General features: G+C 42.0%; 1 protein-coding gene across 4 annotated transcripts in view; it reads left to right on the forward strand.

The window, feature by feature from the left end:
* Positions 1 to 20,542, forward strand: part of TAF1 (TATA-box binding protein associated factor 1) — a 100,664-nt gene that overhangs the window by 47,910 nt on the left and 32,212 nt on the right. For all 4 annotated transcript variants that reach the window (XM_039487815.1, XM_039487817.1, XM_039487816.1 and 1 more), the window contains exons 18-28: positions 7,814 to 7,944; positions 8,558 to 8,638; positions 9,879 to 10,028; positions 10,198 to 10,317; positions 10,497 to 10,672; positions 11,705 to 11,946; positions 14,081 to 14,294; positions 16,468 to 16,633; positions 18,845 to 19,056; positions 19,316 to 19,424; positions 20,125 to 20,223. In XM_039487815.1, coding sequence (XP_039343749.1) covers positions 7,814 to 7,944; positions 8,558 to 8,638; positions 9,879 to 10,028; positions 10,198 to 10,317; positions 10,497 to 10,672; positions 11,705 to 11,946; positions 14,081 to 14,294; positions 16,468 to 16,633; positions 18,845 to 19,056; positions 19,316 to 19,424; positions 20,125 to 20,223 — 1,700 coding nt within the window. The remainder of the gene's footprint in view (positions 1 to 7,813; positions 7,945 to 8,557; positions 8,639 to 9,878; positions 10,029 to 10,197; positions 10,318 to 10,496; positions 10,673 to 11,704; positions 11,947 to 14,080; positions 14,295 to 16,467; positions 16,634 to 18,844; positions 19,057 to 19,315; positions 19,425 to 20,124; positions 20,224 to 20,542) is intronic.

Below are 20,542 nucleotides of genomic sequence, written 5' to 3' on the forward strand. Positions count from 1 at the left end.
CCAACCTCTTCCCAAAAGGCCACATCCACCTTTAGTTTATGTACTCTAGCTTGTTTGAACGTGAACAAGTGATGTCCAGCCTTTTCAGCTTGAGACCTCAACATATTATTTAAAAAAGGTCAAGGGGCCACAGTAGTGCTTCAGCTATTTCCCCATGCTCAGCAGAGCCAGTTCAGCTCCAAATTTGTGTGTTTGCCTTCCACAGATTGGCAGGAAAAGAGGCAGCGGAGCAGCTAGTTACTCTCCTCCTGCCACTGCAATGCAGCAAGAGGCCTAATGGGGAGCTGCTGAGTAGCTGGGAAGGGACAGCAGCTGCTCTGATGCAAATCATGTGTACTCTGCAGTTGAGGAGGTGGCACTTCTTACCTCCTCCCTGTAGTGATGAGTGTTGTTTGAATGCATTGGTTTAAAAATCCTAAAGGCCTGGTTCAGCAAACACCTTTTCAATTCACAAATACAAATTTTCTTCTTAACACAGTTGATCTTGAGGGCCAAAAGTAGCCACTGCTGTTGTAAACCCTTTGGAGTAGGGATTTATCAGTTTGGCACTGAACTTTCTATACTAACTTGCACACAACCCCCTCATTTTCCTGCTGGCACTGAGAGAAATTCTTACTGTGTGTGGCAGTGCACATTGTGTCTTACAGACAAAGACAAGTGGAATTCTTGCCTCTGCCCTAAGAGTTTGACAGTCTGATTCAAGCAAATACTGTACACAGAATGACAGAAACACAAAGAGGCAAGAAGGAAGTAGTGTAGAGCTCTATATTGGATGGCTACAAGAAAAGCGGATTTATAGGGATGTTGGGGAATGAGAAGAGTGACAAATGCCATTGGGACCAGAGTGGATTTGATTTAAATCATGATTTAAATCGCTAGTCAGGAAGATTCGATTTATGTACAAATCCATGATTAAAAGTGCAATCTTGTTGGTTGTTATAACCTTACTACATATTCTTTACAGCTCAGAGATAGATGTAGGTTTTATTTTAGAAGGTACACACTATACATTTTTAAAGTGATTTATCTTGAAAACTTTTCAGATTAGTTTTACAGCTATATCAGAAAATTGATTGTTTGGTTATTTCATTTATCAAAGGTAATTGAAGCAGATATTTATGAAGTCATTGGGAAGTGAACTATCTCCAATTCAACAGGTTAATCATTAATATTTGGAGGATTTTCTTGCTATGCTGTATTAGGAGGAGAACATCACGAGACATATAAATTGTTTTATTTAACTAAAACAACAACATTATGTATTCTGGATTTTTTTCTTCAACAGCAAACATATAATATTTTAACAAAACAAACATGAATTTTTGAATTTAGCTAAACAGTCAAGTTTTTTTAAAATCAGGTTTGTTTTTGTTAAAATTGTTTTAACTAAAATAGTTAAATGAATATATTTAAAAAAAAAATTAAATCGACTGTGTCAGCCAGGTCAACATGAGAAAATACACTTCTACCTCGATATAACGTGACCCAATACAATACGAATTCGGATATAACGCGGTAAAGCAGTGCTCCGGGGGGGCAGGGCTGCGCACGCTGGTGGATCAAAGCAAGTTCAATATAACGCAGTTTCACCTATAACATGGTGAGATTTTTTGACTTCCGAGGACAGCATTATATCGAGGTAGAGGTGTATTGGCTTCTGCAGCTAACTCAGTCATTGTCTTCACCTTCATTTTCCTGTTTGTTCATAATCTGGAAAAGAAAAACAAGCTTTCCTGCTTTTTCAGGTCCCAAACGATTTCTCAATTTGGAATGAATTAGTCCAAAGGAAGAAAATATTCTTTCTACACTAACAGAAGAAGCTACTGCTGTTAAAAGTGAGGTTATCACTTCAACAGTCTCTGAATCCAAGTGCTTATTGACTTCCACCAGTTCACTGGTGTGACTTTCTTTAAAACATCATCAGCAAACATGTATTTCTTGAATGGTTCACCCTTAGCTCTGAAGTTTATTATAGTTGGCATTATGGAGGGATGATTGCTGGATGTCCATGTCATAGCCACCAACTCTTCTTCAGCAGTTATGGTTTGACCCTGGTACCGAGTATTGAGATTATTTTCAAGAAAATGAGCTGGAGATAGTGCTTGTCCCATTCGTTTTTTTAATGCTTGTAATTTAACTCTGTAATTGCCTATTTCTCTTTTTAAGATCTCACTCGGTTCCTTCCAAATTTCAACAGCGTCAGCAATAAAACAGCTATTTCCCTGCATTTTGTTCAAGGCTACAGAAATAGGCTTCAGGATACTCAGCATGTGTTCACTATTTCTCTTAAGCTCAATGTTGAGAACTTTGGCTGTGACAGTGCCATCTATTTTTTCATGATTTTGTTCACAAACTGTCATCAGATTAGGCCAGTTCTTGATATAGTGCTCAAAATACACCACTACTGAGTTCCATCGCACGTCTTGTGGCAGAGTTAGCTTGGTTCCTCACACTTTTTTCAGAGCAGCTGCTGCAAAGTGGTTGTTACGGAAGTATTTTTGCAATTTCAACAACATTAGCCTTTATTTCTGGAACACTGAAGTCTTTGGCTAGGAGGTGCATCAAATGAGCACTGCAACCGTATGTTATTAGCTTGGGACTCTCTTCTAAAATAATTTCTTCTTCTTTTGGATACAATTGCAGCATCGTCTGTGATGAAGCTGCGCACTAGACATTTGAATTTTTTTTCACAGTCTGTTATAGCTTTTACTGTTACTTCTTGTAAGTATTCTGCTGTGTGTGCATTTCCTGATGTATCAGTTGTTTCTGTAAGGAAGACGTTCCCTTCTTCTGTCACACAAGCATGTACAACAGGATCATTGCGGACATTGCTCCACCCATCAAGACTCAGGTTAACAATTTCACCCTCTAGACCTTTTGCACACTGCTCAATTTCTCTTTCATATACTTTATCCAGCAATTTGCCTGCGACATCTGCTCTGTTGGGTGGACTGTGGCATGGTCTTAATGACTGAACCATGTTAATGAAGTGTGAGTTCTCAATAATACAGAAAGGAGAGTTTATTGCATAAACAAACCAGCAATTTTTTCATCAATTACCTCTTTTTGTAATCTGCTGGTTCCTATCACAAACTTATCTGTTGTTTCTGGATGATGGAGATTTTCTTTTCTTTTTGCTACAGGTGATATAGTGTGGCCATGTGACATACATGATGTGACTGAAACACTATCATTGGCAGATAACTCTGAAACTATAAAAGATGATTATCTTGAAGGTGGATAGTCTTCAGAATCCTGTATGTTGAGGATGGATTCTAGTAAACAAAATAAGTCATAAGAACATAAGAGAGGCCGTACCGGGTCAGACCAAAGGGCCATCTAGCCCAGTATCTGTCTACTGACAGTGGCCAATGCCAGGTGCCCCAGAGGGAGTGAACCTAACAGGCAATGATCAAGTGATCTCTCCCTGCCATCCATCTCCATCCTCTGACGAACAGAGGCTAGGGACACCATTCTTACCCATCCTGGCTAATAGCCATTTATGGACTTAGCCACCATGAATTTATCCAGTCCCCTTTTAAACATTGTTATAGTTCTAGTGTTCACAACCTCCTCAGGTAAGGAGTTCCACAAGTTGACTGTGCGCTGCGTGAAGAAGAACTTCCTTTTATTTGTTTTAAACCTGCTGCCTATTAATTTCATTTGGTGACCCCTAGTTCTTGTATTATGGGAATAAGTAAATAACTTTTCCTTATCCACTTTCTCAACATCACTCATGATTTTATATACCTCTATCATATCCCCCCTTAGTCTTCTCTTTTCCAAGCTGAAGAGTCCTAGCCTCTTTAATCTTTCCTCGCATGGGACCCTCTCTAAACCCCTAATCATTTTAGTTGCCCTTTTCTGAACCTTTTCTAGTGCTAGAATATCTTTTTTGAGGTGAGGAGACCACATCTGTGCACAGTATTCGAGATATGGGCGTACCATGGATTTATATAAGGGCAATAATATATTCTCAGTCTTATTCTCTATCCCCTTTTTAATGATTCCTAACATCCTGTTTGCTTTTTTGACCGCCTCTGCACACTGCGTGGACGTCTTCAGAGAACTATCCACGATGACGCCAAGATCTTTTTCCTGACTCGTTGTAGCTAAATTTGCCCCCATCATGTTGTATGTATAGTTGGGGTTATTTTTTCCAATGTGCATTACTTTACATTTATCCACATTAAATTTCATTTGCCATTTTGTTGCCCAATCACTTAGTTTTGTGAGATCTTTTTGAAGTTCGTCACAGTCTGCTTTGGTCTTAACTATCTTGAGCAGTTTAGTATCATCTGCAAACTTTGCCACCTCCCTGTCTACCCCTTTCTCCAGATCATTTATGAATGAGTTGAATAGGATTGGTCCTAGGACTGACCCTTGGGGAACACCACTAGTTACCCCTCTCCATTCTGAGAGGGAAGTCAATGCACTTATTTAATTATTACTACCATACTGCTCATTTAGTATTACTCATTACATTCACTGACACTCAGTACTACTTTAAAGGTGAAATTGTAAAAGGAAGATCTGCCTATTTCAGCTATTTATTTTTTTTATCACAACTGCATTTAAAATGATAGTACCATAGAGTAACAACTATATTTTTTGCTTTAACATGATAATTCAAGAATAGTCCAGAGGGAAGACAGGCAGTCCTTAAGAAAGAAGTATGAAATAAAAAAGTTTACCAACCTGAAGATCCTGCATGTTCAGACATGTTCCTTTCATCGTCTTTAACGCAGCTTCCGCCTGAGAAGGAACCCTTCTCATGATGTTGTTTCACTGGGGCAATGAGGCCTTGCATTTCTTTGTTGCACTGTTTGCATTTTGCATGCATGCCTGTCTTACCCACAGGTAGAGGAACTTCATTAAAATATTCCCAAACTGGGTCTCTTTTATGGCCTGCTGCCATTCTAGGTTTTCCCTTCTAGTGAGAGAATGGTGTGGAAGATCACAAATCAATGAAGGCTACACTCAGAAAGACCTCAAGACTTCTGGAATATGCTGCTCAAATAGTTTCACTTTTGTTTCTACTGCCTGTCCCTCCCTTTTCACATTTATCTCCAGACTTCTCCTTTTCCAGCTCTATTCCGCCCCCAACAATCATCTATTCATTGAACTTTTTGAAACTTTGCAGTTTTAGAGAGCGGGATTGACTCTGTGTACACAAATTTGCAGAGGGACAATAGGATTGAGGTCTGTTATTTCTCACCTCTATATATTAACTAATTAATGTTATTTATTTATTTAAAAACATTTTTGCTGTTAACAGGCATATTCTCTCTGGAGACACAAATCAATAGTTTGAGAATTGCAAAACTAAGGATCTCTGATAGTGCTCAGTCTAGAAGATACCGAGTCCCATTGGGTAGATAGAAAGATTAACCTAAATAATCTCTACAGAAGCCCCTGGAGCCCCATAAAATTGGGTCCCTAATCCATGAACTATTGGAACTCATTTACAAAACTTTTTTTTTTAAACATGACATGAATATATTGTCTCATACTATAGAATTAGAATTTATAATCCCTATTCCATGATGAGATATCTGAGATACATTATATCTTAATTAAAACTATCTTTAAATAGGTTTTTTCCTCAAAAAGCATTTTATAAAAAAAAAATGAAAAAAATCAGATTTTTTAAAATTTAAATAAAAAAAAACCAAAATGTTGATTTTTATCCACCCTGATTGGGACATACTTGGTGCACTGGTGTTTTAAACACTTTTGAAACTTAAGTGTTAAGAGGCAGGGGAAGAGGTGGCACTGCGGTCTCTTAGCTGCAAGGCATTGACCATGATAAATGTAATTGAAGCCAAAAATCTGTCTCTAACCCTAATTTGTTTTTAATATCAGGGATTTGTTTAATTTGTTCCCATTACTAGATGTTACACTAGAATAATTGAGATTTGGAATGTAGCCGAGAGGATGTAGTCCTCAGGCTCTGGGACCTCTGTCTGCGGCACGGTATACATCTTATTTCAGCTCACCTTCATGGGCCAAGAACGCTTTGGCAGATTGCTTGAGCAGGACCTTCTTGTCTCACCATGAGCGGTCCCTCTATCCAGAGGTGGCCAGCTCCATTTTCCACAAGTGAGGAACTCCCCAGGTGGACCTGTTTGCAGAACAGGAAATGCCACGTCTTTTGCTCAATAAGGGGCATGGACAGGGGATCCCTGTTGAACACTTTTCTATTCCCATGGTCGGGGGCTCTGATGTACGCCTTTCCTCTGATGCTGTTGCTCCCAAGGGTCCTCATGAAGATCAAGCAGGACAGGGTGAAGGTGATCCTGATAGCACTGGCTTGCCTGTGCCAGCACTGTTACAGCATGCTGCTGGACTTTTCAGTGGCGATTTTGTTCCAGCTGCCGCTCAGGCTGGACTTGCTGTCCCAAAACCATGGCAGTCTTCTGCATCTAAATCTGGTGGCGCTGCACCTGACGGCTTGGCTGCTGCGTGGTTGAATGAGCAGGAGTAGCAGTGCTTGGCCGATGTCCAGCAGATTCTGTTGGGAAGTAGGAAGCCCTCTACCAGAGCAATCTACCTGGCCGTATGGAAACGGTTCACCTGTTCAACCTTGGATAAAGACATCCAGCCTGAGCAAGCATCATTGTAGCTGATTTTAGACTATCTTCTGCATCTCAAGCTCCAGGGCTTGTCTCTTTGTTGATCAGGGTCAATTTGGCAGCCATCTCTGCCTTCCATCTTCCACTCAGTGGCAGACTGGTTTTCGCCCAGGACGTGGTGAGAAGGGTAGGTGAACTTGGGGCCATGATGGTGGACCTTCCTTTCACCATTTCCCATAAGGATAAAGTCCCCCGTGCCTACATACTAAGTTTCTGCCAAAGGTCCTATCCAGTTTCATCTCAACCAATCCATCCACTTACCTGCTTTCTTCCTAAAGCCTCATGCTTTTAGAAGAGGAATGTCGACTTCACTCCCTCATCTGCTGGGCCTTGGCCTTCTATCTACAGAGGATGAGACTGATCAAGAAATCCCCTAGATTTGTTTATTACAATAGTTGAAAGAGTCAAGGGACAGGCGATCTCCACACAGAGACTCTCCAAGTGGATTTTGGGGTACATTACACTGTGCTATCAGTTATCTGGACTGCCTCCACCCCTTAGGGTGAGGGCCCATTCCACAAGAGCCCAGGCATCAACCATGGCCACCCTCCACGATGTGCTGCTTCAGGACATATGCAGAGCAGCCATGTGAAGTTCAGTACATACCTTTGCTACACATTATGCCTTGGTACAGGACCCTGCGATGGATGCCTCATTCGGAACTGCTGTCTTCTGCTCAACTATTCCATCCTCATCCTTGCACCCTTTTCCGACTTAAGTACTGCTTGTTAATCACCCTCAGTAGAATACAGTAGGGACCATTGCTTGAAGGAGATGAAAAAGAGAAGTTGTTGTTACTTGTCTGTAGCTGGAGGTTCTTCGATAAGTGTGGTCCCTATCTGTATTCCACTGGGTGTTTATGCAAGCGCACCATGTGTCCAAAACTGGAGATTTTGAAAGTAGTAGTGTCCATTGGTTCACACGTGCTCTCTTGGCTCGTCTCATGGTTTCGTCCGAGATGATAAAGGGTAGGGCAGACCGACCACATCTCCAGTTCCTTTTCCACCGTGAATGCAAGAGATCCAAAGCAGAGGGGAAGGAGGGCGGGTAGTTGAATACAGATAGGGATCTCACATCTCAAAGAACCTCTCGTTACAGGTAAGTAACTTCTCCTTCTTTTTTGAGGGATGGTCCCTATTGTTACAAGTAAGTAACCTCATCATCTCTGCATTTTTCAGGGATGGACTCAAATTGGTGGGTATTAAAGTCAGACTTCAGATTACCAACAGAAGAGGAAATAAGAGCGATGGTGTCCCCAGAGCAGTGCTGCGCCTATTATAGCATGATTGCAGCTGAACAGCGGCTAAAGGTAAATGTCTCTTGCAGGCTAACTGATATATACTGATCTATTACAGGTAACTCTTTCTTTGTGAAAACAACAAGGAGTCCGGTGGCACCTTAAAGACTAATAGATTTATTTGGGCATAAGCTTTTGTGGGTAAAAAAAAAACTTACTTCTTCAGAGGCATGGAGTGAAAGTTACAGATGCAGGCATTATATAATGACACATGAAGAGAAGGGAGTAACTCACAAGTGGAGGACCAGTGTTGACAGGGCCTGTTCTGTTGTTTTCCTTGTTGGGCCTGTACATGCACCCCTCCAGCACCCCCTCAAATACCCCTCCCCTTCTTCAGCTCCCCTCCTTTGACCCCCCACCTGCTACCCCCCCCCCCCCCCCCCCCCCGCAGTGTTCTCTTTTAGGGAACCTGAAATATGGTAATCCTAGTCCAAATGCCGTTACATGTTTCAGCTTTGTTAATCTCCTGGTGGGTCTCTCCTCACAGTGTGTTCTGTATACTACACTTGGTCTGTTCTCTGGTGGAGACTGTCAGTCTCGTAGTACTCTGTTTTTTTCCTTTTCTCATGGGTCCTTTTTATAATTTGGGAGTTTGATTTTTTTTTTTCCTTCTGTTTCTCTACAGGATGCAGGTTATGGGGAAAAATCATTCTTTGCCCCAGAGGAAGAGAATGAAGAGGACTTCCAGATGAAGATTGATGATGAGGTACTGTCAGGGCAGAGCAGGGAAAGGGTTAGACATATGATGGTCTGTAAACTAGTCTGGTAGCAAATAAATAAAATATATCTTTTTTTAAATGGAGAACATATTTTCTTTTGGGTGTGGATTGTATAATCGTGATTTCCTCCCCTCTCCCCCCCCGCCTTTTTTCCCTGAGGAATCCACCCCTTGCTGCAAAATGGACTCAATGCAAGGGCTTGTCTGTATGAATAGTTAATTGTGGCAAACTGGGATATAAGCCTACCCCCCACTAGCCTATGATGTGCTAAGGGTCCTGGGGCTGAAGGTAAAATCTATGCCAAAACTACAGCTAATATAACAGCAAAGGATGGCCTGAACACATTACAATAGTGCTCTGAATTCCACTGACTAGTTGTAATAGCTCGGACTGTATTATCTGAGACCCCCTATCCACCCAGCTCCCACCAAAACAACTGTGCTCCCTCTACAGGGATGCTGCTGGTAGATAGGCCTATGGTCAGACTCTCAGGCGTAGGTGGGAGAGCCTTGTCAGCATCTCTTCATTGATCAGTCCATGGTGGGGATTTGAGTTGAGAGTTGGAAAGACAAGAAGAAAAGCACCATGAAAGCAAGTGGAGAAGAGCCTGGAGCATGGGGAAATGGAGAATAGACCTCTCTGTGGACTTGGTCATTGCTCCCTTTAATTGTTGTTTAGTGTTTAGTTACCAAGATGATGGAAGTCTTAGAAATATCCAAGATAAAGAGGGAGACTAAGTAGTGAGTGGACTGTGGTGATCCGTGTCCCGTTCTTGAAGGAGATTACTGCAGACCCTAAGCTGTTCAATTTGACAGACTATAAATTTAGATCTAATAAAAAATATAGTCATGCAATCTGATGGTACAGCAGGGGTCCATGAGGCATCAGCTAGTGCTAGCATGAGCAGAGGTGCCTGGGAGAGGAGAGAGCTAAGGTTACAGCACAGCTTAGGAGGGCTCAGCACAACAGGGAATGCAGATGTCTAAATATATTTCACTGTATTTTTAAAGCTGTTTGAACATAAATGTTTCCTCTGAATGATCATGTGTGTGTTTATGGTTCACTCAGTTTATGTCCATTAAAAACTGTGGTCTGTCAGTAAATTAAACTTGAGAACATTAGTAAAAACTGTTTAATTTGCTTGAAATTTTGATGGGGCCAAAAACAGAATCTCTCCCTGGTGAGAGTGACAGAAGTGTGATGGCCTATTTCTCTCCTTTATGGCAGGTGCGCACAGCTCCTTGGAATACCACACGAGCCTTCATTGCTGCTATGAAGGGGAAGTGTCTTCTGGAAGTGACTGGTGTGGCAGATCCTACAGGTTGTGGTGAAGGATTCTCTTATGTGAAGATCCCAAACAAACCAACCCAGCAGAAGGTAGATGTGTTCCCAGGGCTGGTGTGGGGCAAGAGGGATAAGCCTGAAGAAGTGGAATAAAGATGGGGTGGGAAGGGCGGTTTGAGAGGATGTCAGACAGAGGGAATGAGAATACAGAAAAGGTTAGTGCGTGTGGTGACATTCAGAGGCTATGTCTTTCTCTGAACAGGATGACAAGGAACCACAGCCAGTGAAGAAGACCGTGACAGGGACAGATGCTGATCTCCGGCGTCTGTCTCTCAAAAATGCCAAACAGCTTCTACGTAAATTTGGTGTTCCTGAAGAAGAGGTGAGTTTGATACAGGAGCTACACAGTATGGAGTCCTGTCCATGGGAAACTTTGTTGGATGGATCCAGAGTGGCTTATGGAGAGGGCTCACTTTTAACTCTAGCCTTTCTGAATACAGATCCTCCTCTCTGAACTATCTGTCTCCTGAATCCCTTTCTAGTGTGTGTCTTGTTTCTCAGATTAAGAAGCTTTCTCGTTGGGAAGTGATTGATGTGGTGCGCACAATGTCCACAGAGCAGGCTCGCTCAGGGGAGGGGCCTATGAGTAAATTTGCACGTGGGTCTCGGTTCTCAGTGGCAGAACATCAGGAGAGATATAAAGAGGAGTGTCAGCGCATCTTCGACTTGCAGAATAAGTAAGTTCTTATCAGGTATTTACAGCCTTCTGTCCGTTCCGCAGTCAGGAGCTTAGTGTCTTTTGCTTTGCTTATGGGCCTTACGGACTTTGAATGCCTGTGAGCTGCAGAGCATAGTGGGGGTTCATGTTGATTTGTCCAGCTGAGCCACATTAATAGAGCACTGAGGATGAGGGCTTTGTGGGAATGTTTGTAGAACATATCGGGATGGTTTTGGTGTTCTCTTGGTTGCAGATCTTTTGGGAAAGATCAGGAATGGAAGTCTGGCACCATACCCTGTCAGGTGTGATATGATATTCCACAGAGCTCTGTTTCTAGGGCCACAGTTTCTAGATTCTTACCCCTGTCTCTGTTGGGTAACAACTACTGGCTCCACACCCTTCTCTGTGTTACTATAGCTCATAACATTTACATCTCCATTCCAAGGCTATATCTACACTTAAAACGCTACAGCAGCACAGCTGCAGCAGCACTTCAGTGTAGACACATATCGCAGCAACAGGAGGGGTTCTCCCTTTGCTGTAGGTAATCCACCTCTCTAAGAGGCGGTAGCTATAGAAGAACTCTTCCATCAACCTAGCTCTAACTACACCTGGGGGTTAGGTCGGCTTAACTACGTCTCTCGGAGGTGTGGATTTTTTATAGCCCTGAGAGATGTAGTTATGCTGATGTAACTTTTTCAGTGTAACCAGCCCCAGGTTCTTCAACCAAAATGTTGGTCTGAGAGCCAGCAGGGTAGGCAGATGATTGGACTATCGTTGGACTATTGGCAGAGAGAAGGACAATTGAATGAGAGGAGGGGTATTGAGTTTGGGATCCTTTTGGGACCAGAAGCTGCAGGATGGCTGAAGCGGAAGAGCTGATTAACAGTTTGAGGGGTATGTGTACATTCCAGGCTACTCTTCGGGAGGGCTGGTTTTATACCTACTGCTGTCACTTTTGTTCTCTCATTTATGCATGGAGGGTTGGGATAGATGGTGAGGTACTTGTGGTTTGTAAGATAACTGACTTTGAAGCTGTGTCCTGTTTCAGAGTTTTAGAATCAACTGAGATCTTATCAACAGACACAGACAGCAGCTCAGCTGAGGACAGTGACTTCGAGGAGATGGGAAAGAATATTGAGAATATGTTACAGAACAAGAAAACCAGCTCACAGCTGTCTCGGGAGAGAGAAGAACAGGAGCGGAAGGAGCTGCAAAGGATGCTTCTGGGAGAAGACAGTGGCAATGACAAGGAAAGGAGCAAAAAGGACAGGAGAGACAAAAAAGGATTGTGTGAGTGATTGCAATAAGTGGGGTGCAGGGGCAGGAGATGTGGTGATGGTGTGGAGTACCTAGAAATGGCTGTATTCGATCAGACCAGTGCTTTGGGTAGCCCAGTGTCCTGTCTGAACTGTTGCTTCAGAGAAAGGTGCATAATCCTCATAATTATGCATTGATGTGCTTGTTTGAAAGAGGTAGAGGGTGGTATTGTTTTCCTACCCCCAAGCACATAGATGGATTAGCTTAAGGAGTGAAGATTAATATCTACTGTGTTCCCTTTGTCTGCTGATTTTGTAGTTCTGTTATAAAGCTATCAAGTTTGGGCTGATTGGTTTAGGATGTCAAGTGCTGCTTTCTGCTAAGAATTCCTTTATTCTTGAGAGAGGTTTGCAGATTTTTTTCTGCGGCAGTGATTTTCAACCTAGGGGCCCAGAGACTATGTCTAAGATTTCCAGAGGGGTCCACACCTCCATTTGAAATTTTTTAGGGGTCAGCAAATGAAAAAAGGTTGAAAACCACTGCTCTAGGGCTTTATTTACTCTATAACTAGTACAATGTTATTTTAACAATTTGTGACACCCTCATCTGATTACACCACAGTTCTATATGTGCAACAGATTTTCTAGATGTTAGTCATGTTTGTGTGTCCAAATCTACCACACTGTGTTGTAGCAATTTATTCTGGAAAAACTTGGGCAGCTATCCTGTAGTGCCTCAGCAGAGAAGAGTGTAATTTGGAGTACATCTACACCTAGGGCTTGTCTACACTACAGTATTGTGATATGTCCTTACCATGCTGGTAAAACATCTCACCTCCACAAAAACAACTTCCAGTAGTGCACAGTTGGTCAGACCATCATTGTTGTTACATCTTATTCTGATTAAAATTGATCACTATTGAATCAGCACTGGATTGATCTGTAATGTGGTATTGCCACTGTGGGCAGGAAACTCAGACTAGAAGAAAGTACTTTGACAGAGGGGACACTTAACCACGAGGACATTACCAACTTTTCCTTTGGCTGACAGAGGTCTAGGACAAGCAGGCTGGATGTCAGGAGTGTCTTGGATTTCTGCTTGCACAGAACTGAGTCTTCAGAAAGTCAGATGGGTTATGTGTTTATATATGCCATTTGTAAAGAAAACGGAGCCTCTAAGGCAACAGTGTTTAAATAGGTAGTAGCAGCAATCAGGGCAGGCAAAACTCCACATGGGATCAGGAAACACTCAACTAGGTCAATGGCAACTCGTAGCCTGAGAGAAATGAAAAAAGGGAGGGCTATTGAGTTAGCCATTCCTACAAGACCTAATGGAAACAGCTCTGCTGGGAAATTCTGTAAAGAGGTTTGTAACCACATCTCCTTTCAGAGTGGAGAGAATTCACAAGGACAGCTTAACTAAAACCATTGACTATAAACAAAAGCCAGCCCCATCCGATAATGAAGGAAAGGGGCCTCTGGACTGTTGGGGTCTGTTTTGTAAAGTCAAAATTTGCAGGCCAGAACAAAAGTGTTTTACAGGAGAACTTGTTCCAGAACTCTGCTTCCAGGAAGATGTGTGGGCATGGCTAAGCCAGTTGTTTTCCTTTCTTTCAGGGTTATGGATTGCATGTTATGCAATGTCCTTTTAAGGATCAAGTACTCATATTGTTTATTCTTGCCTTTCAGTAATTGATTGCATTACTGCTGAATCTTGGGTTCCTCTGTCAGATCTTTCTTCCTTCTGTCCAGAGAAGATACATAGTGCAGATATCTAGGCTGAAATTGCAATGGAAGAAATGACAGAAGCTACATGTGTATGACTTAGATATTTATATAACACTTGGGTGCCACGGTTTAACTTTTCCCAGTTAATATGTGAAATCCTTGTTGATGCTGATACTTCGTTGATGAGCACCAATAAAAGAACGTGCCGAGATAAATCTTTCTAACTTCTCATCTTATCTTTCTGCTCATACCATGGTATCTGCATGCCTTACACCTGCATCCTAGATTCTAGAGATGGCATTTTAGATTCTCAAGCAAACAGGTTTGTCCCTGTCCCTGGTCTCTGGTATTGGGGTGTCATGATCTCTCAGGACAAAGGGAATGTAAAATTTCTAGAGCATGAACTGTTTTGGAAACCCTTAAAATAATCTCTTTTGTAGCATCAGCTTCGGGCACCTCAGCAGGCTCTCACAAAGATGATGACACTGCCTCTGTAACCAGTCTCAATTCCTCTGCCACTGGCCGTCGCCTCAAAATCTATCGCACGTTTCGAGACGAGGATGGGAAAGAGTATGTGCGGTGTGAGACAGTTCGTAAGCCCTCTGTCATTGATGCCTACAGCCGAATACGGACAACCAAGGATGAAGAGTTCATGTAAGGCCTTAGAAGACTTTTCATTTCCTTCTGACATCAGTTATGTAGAGTGTTCGCACAGTTATGTAGAGTGCAGTTCCTGACTGTGGGGAATTACTGCTGAAAAATAGTGAATCCAGTATAACTGAATTGAGAATGCACTCTTTTGGCTGCAGTTGGGATGGCTCTTATGCCTGCTGCATGGCAGGAAGAGAGATGTTCCTCATGACCTGTGGAGCAGTCTCTGGCTTTGTCCAGTACTTAATACTCGAGAGCGAGGTGAAAATCTCCAATACAATTGTCCAAGTACACATTATTTCCCTCTATGTTCAAAAGGTGTTGTCTTTTAATGTGATTGAATTTCCTCAGCAGTGCTGATGTCTGGGATTATTGTAGGTGAAGAAAGCAGCCACACTTACAGTTAAGGTTGCCTAACTCTTTCCATTGTAAGACCTTGTTTTCAATCGCTTTATAACTCTGCCAAACATTAATCATTTGGGATGAAAATTTTTATGCTAGATATCTGTCTCTGGCTGATTTTTTTGGAAAGTTTAAACAAAGATGGTTCAGCCACTTCAGCAAATGGAAATGTTTTGCCAGTGTAAATTATTGTAACCATTTATTTGAGAAGCTCTAGCACCTTTAGACTTTAGTGCATGAACTTGAACGTTGGCAAGGGGTTGCCCTCAGGTTATAGGGCTGCCTTTTTTTGTTGTCTCTGTGAAATACCAGCGAAATTCCAGCTGCATGTAAGCCTCTGAAAATGCTATTTGCATGTGTTCAGAGGTTTGTCAGAGGCTAGTAAATAAATTCTGCAAAAATTCTATTTATACTTAGCATGTGCTAGTCCAGTGCCGCAGGGATTGGGTAGGATTTCCCCTACAGTAGCTCATTTTAGCTGCACAGGGGGTAGGAGCAACAGGGATAGGCAGAAAGAGTCTGAAACAACTAGAGAAAACCCCTCACCAGAACCCGGAACAGAACCCAAAATTTCTGACTCCCTATGTTTCTCTGCTGACTAGTAAAAAGCTATAAAAGCCACTAGCAAAGTTTGTTTCTCCCCATCTAGTGACTGGTCCACATGGAGGATAATAGCTTAGTGCTGCTACTAGTTACTCTTTTAGCTCAAGTGGCAGAGGACTGTGCTGTAGATCTAAAGTTTTCAGCCCTGCTAAGACTTATGTGGGGGATCATTATGATTCCACATGACAGAATTTCTGATTTTTCAGTTTTGTATTAAAACCATAGGCTGCTAATGGAACCTTAAACCGACTGCCTCGTATATATCCTAAGCATTTCAAATTGGGCTCCCTGAATTAGTGGACACTTCTGACCGTTTTGACCTTAATCTCTTTGTGCCTCAGTTTCCAATCTGGAAAATAGGGATAATCTCCTCCTCTCAGCTCAGAACGGTGTTAGAAAATTAATTAGTGTTTATGAAGCACTTGAAAATTTACAGTGACGAACAAAATAGAAAAATCCATGAGGAAATTAATAATTCTGTACTCAGTGTAGGGTTTGGATGGTGTGTGGTAAATGAGGTCTGAGGTCATTGCATGATAAGGATAAAGAAACATATTTAATAGCTACCCATTCAGAGAGCACCATTTATCTTGTGCACTGAATGAGGCAGGGGCCTGTGGAAAAAATAGGATGTGATCATAGGCTGTATCATAATGCATCTGCATAAAAGGGCTGAATTAAGGTTGCACGGGCAATCTGAATGCTTGACTTTGTAATCCTAATATTCTTTTAATGTAGAAATTTTAAAAATATTTCGTATCTTCTAGTTTAGTAAATCTACAGTATATCTTAAAAAATAGACTGAGTTGTCCAGATAGTCTGTGACCAGTGCCATGTGGGTCAACCAGTCAGACTCTCAAGTGTCTCCTTCACTCCAGGACTGGCCATGCCTGGGAGTGTTGCTGACATGTGCTCGCAATTGCTGTGTTGGGAAAGAGATCTTGTTCTACTGCCCATCCACCTATGCATGCTGACTTTTTAGGGATCACTGCTCCCATCAGTGAAACTAGATAAATCCAGTTCATGGGAGGAAGTGTTTAAACAAAAATACTAGTGCTTTTCATTACGGTTTGGGGATAAGGCTCTGTGGGTGTTCAAGTTCCAGGAAAACTGGGCTGGCAGAAGGATGCTTGGCCACTTGTAGACCTAGATTAAAACCTTTGTGTTCCAGACGAAAATTTGCCCTCTTTGATGAGCAGCACCGGGAGGAGATGCGGAAGGAGCGGCGCAGGATCCAGGAGCAGTTAAGGCGGCTCAAACGGAACCAGGAAAAAGAAAAACTCAAGGGCCCACCAGAGAAAAAACCCAAGAAAATGAAGGAGCGGCCAGATCTGAAGGTAACGAAGCATCAAGTAAAACAAAGCAATCCAAGGGAGAAAAAGCAATGGAATACAGTGTCCTAACAAACCTTATCCTCATTTGGATAAAAGAAAGAGGAGAAAACTATGGGATAGGATTTGACAACATAGGTGCTGTTTCCAGGGTCTTAATATCAAGTATAAGTCACACACTCCATGCTTAGTTTTGCTCTATAACATGGTCTGGAATATCCCAGGTCCAGTACTTCCAGATAAATGCTAATGACTCTTACTATGACATGAGCAATTTTTGGCTGGCAAGCGATTAAAAAAATGAATCGTGATTAATTGTGCTGTTAATAATAGAATACCATTGATTTAAATATTTTTGGATGTTTTCTACATTTTCAAATATTATATTCCGTTGTAACTGAAATCAAAGTGTACAGTGCTCACTTTATATTTATTTTTAGTACAAATATTTGCACTGTAAAAAACAAAAGAAATAGCATTTTTCAGTTCACCTAATACAAGTACTGTAGTGCAATCTCTTTATCATGAAAGTTGAACTTAAAAATGTAGATTGTTGTTGTTGTTACATAACTGCACTCAAAAATAAAACAATGTAAAACTTTAGAGCCTACAAGTCCACTCAGCCCTACTTCAGCCAATTGCTCAGACAAACAAGTTTGGTTACAATTTGCAGGAGATAATGCTGCCTGCTTCTTGTTTACAGTGTCACCTGAAAGTGAGAACAGGCATTTCCATGGCACTGTTGTAGCTGGTGTTGCAAGATATTTACGTACCTGATGCGCTAAAGATTCATATGGCCCTTAATGCTTCAACCATCATTCCAGAGGACATGCGTCCATGCTGATTACATGTTCTGCTTGATAACGATCCAAAGCAGAGCGGACTAATGCATGTTAATTTTCATCATCTGAATCAGATGCCACCAGCAGAAGGTTGATTTTCTTTTTTGGTAGTTCGGGTTCTGTAGTTTCCACATCAGAGTGTTGCTCTTTTAAGACTTCTGAAAGCATGCTCCACACCTCGTCCCTCTCAGATTTTGGATGGCACTTCAGATTCTTAAACCGTGTGTTGAGTGCTGTAGCTATTTTTAGAAATCTCACATTGGTACCTTCTTTGCATTTTATCAAATCTGTGGTGAGTGTTCTTAAAACAAACAAGATGTTCTGGGTCATCATCCGAGACTGCTATAACATGAAATATATGGCAGTATTTGGGTAAAACAGAACTGGAGACATACAATTCTCTCCCAGGGAGTTCAGTCATAAATTTAGTTAATGCATCTTTTTTTAACAAGCATCATCAGCATGGAAGCATGTCCTCTGGAATGGTGGCTGAAGCATGAAGGGACATATGAATGTTTAGCATATCTGGCATGTAACTACCTTGCAAAGCCGGCTACAAAAGTGCCATCCAAATGCTTGTTCTCACTTCCTGGTGATGTAAATAAGAAGCAGGCAGCATTATCTCCCATAAATGTAAACAAACTTGTTTGTCTTAGCAATTGGCTAAACAAGAAGTAGGACTGAGTGGACTTGTAGGTTCTAAAAGTTTTACATTGTTTTGTTTTTGAGTGTAGTTATGTAACAAAAAAAATTCTACATTTGTAAGTTACACTTTAATGATAAAGAGATTGCACTACAGTACTTGTCTGAGGTGAATTGAAAAATACTATTTTATCATTTTTACAGTGCAAATATTTGTAATTAAAAATAATATAAAGTGAGCACTATACACTTTGTATTCTGTGTTGTAATAGAAATCAATATATTTGAAAACGTAAAAAAAATCCAGAAATATTTAATAAATTTCAATTGGTATTCTGTTGTTTAACAGTGTGATTAATCATGATCAATTTTTTTGAGTTAATCTCGTGAGTTAACTGTGATTAATCAACTGCACTAATTATTTCCTTTATATGTTATGTGGAGCTAGAACGTCAGGCCAGTAAGAAGCTGCTATCTTACTGGTAAATTGGTAATAATCTTACCTCTAAATCAAATGGTGGATTCTCTGTCTCTGACTTCAAATTAAGACTAGATGCCTTTCTGGAACTGATACTTTAACCAAGCACAAATTATACAGGGCTTAAAATGGATAACTGGGTGAAATTTAATGGCTTGTGATATGTGAGAGGTCAGACTAGATGATCTGTAGTTCCCATCTGCCCTTAAACTCTGAATACATTTTAATTGTTCACCTTGTTTATCTTTTCTGCAGTTAAAATGTGGAGCCTGTGGTGCAATTGGACACATGAGAACTAATAAATTCTGTCCCCTCTACTATCAAACGAATGCCCCACCCTCCAACCCTGTTGCCATGACAGAGGAGCAGGAGGAAGAGCTGGAAAAGACAGTCATTCACAATGATAACGAAGAGCTTATCAAAGTGGAGGGGACCAAAATTGTTCTCGGAAAGCAACTGATTGAGAGGTGAGGGCAGGACTGGAGGTGCAGGGATGGGTGGTGAGAAAGGCAGTCTGTGGGCTGATGCAAGATACATAAACATCACAGGTTCAGTAGACACAGGAGTAAAGTGGCTGGGTTTTGGATATATTGTTGATGAATGTAGTATTTAAATCCTGATTGAGCTTGGTATTGTACCACACAGGATCTGTGCTGATTCTGAGGTGCAAACAGTCTTGTTGGTAAGAGATGCAAAGGAAATAAGAGGTCTATTTCTTTTCTCTAGTGCAGATGAGGTTCGCAGGAAATCACTGGTCTTGAAGTTCCCTAAACAGCAGCTTCCTCCAAAGAAAAAGCGGCGAGTTGGGACCACAGTTCACTGCGATTACTTGAATGTGAGTGTAGATATCATTGGATCAATTTTTAGTCTCTTCATGTCCAATTGTTAAGGCTACATTTTAGTCATGGGTATTTTTAGTAAAAGTAATGGACAGATCATGGGCAGTAAACAAAAATTCACGGTCTATGACCTGTCCATGACTTTTATTATATAGTCTAACTAAAACTTGCGGGTTCTTGAAGGGGGGTGTGTGTCTGTGGGTGCCGTGGGTGCTCGGGGGGTGGGGTGGGGCACAGGCAGCGGTGCGTGGCCTGGGACCCCTGCTGGGGGGGTGGGGCCCGCAGGTGCAGGCAGCATGTGGAGCCCCCTGACCCCTCCACCTAGAAGCTGTAGGGCCATGCCAGTGGGAGCCCCCCACGCTGAGGTAAATGCCCCCCCCGCACCCTCCCTCACACCCAAACTGCTGAAGCTGGCCCAGGGGCTGCCTGGCTTGGGTAGCTCCTGAGCCGCCATTGGCCGCTGCAGAAGTCACAGAGGTCATGGAAAGTCACGGAATCCGTGACAGACTCGCAGCCTTACCCATTGTCCACCCTGTTCAGTCCTTAAACTGCTCTTGGCCGTCCATAGTACAGCACATGAGGCATGTAGCTGCATATCCACCCATAGAATTAATCAACTAAACCTGCAGAGAACTTGTTTAGATTTATATTTTGTGTTTTGGAAGTGCCTGAACTTCCTACTTCTGATTTCTTCAGCGGCCTCACAAGTCCATCCATCGGCGACGAACGGACCCTATGGTAACTTTGTCATCGATTCTAGAGGGCATTATCAACGATATGCGAGATCTTCCCAATGTAAGTTTAGGCCGTATGGTCAAAGTTCTGTGTCCTAAGTAGGCTGATAGATTGAGTTCCGTGGCTGACTCTGAGACCCCAGAATTACACAACACTGCCCCCGCAAGCTCTCTCACTGTCACTGCCTCCTTGCTCCAGTCCAGTCAGACTTGCATCCCTTGAATATTGCCCTCAATTCTTCAGTTTATTGTGCTGCAGGGTATTTTCAGTAAGAGTAACTGAATCATAGATATCTAGGCAATATGGTAACTGGGCTCTTGGAATCAGGGAAAGCACTTAAGCCTTTTTGGCACTGGGGAGATGATACATCTCTGCTTTC

Source organism: Mauremys reevesii, linkage group 9 (genome assembly GCF_016161935.1).
Source record: "Mauremys reevesii isolate NIE-2019 linkage group 9, ASM1616193v1, whole genome shotgun sequence".
NCBI classification, from domain to species: domain Eukaryota; kingdom Metazoa; phylum Chordata; order Testudines; family Geoemydidae; genus Mauremys; species Mauremys reevesii.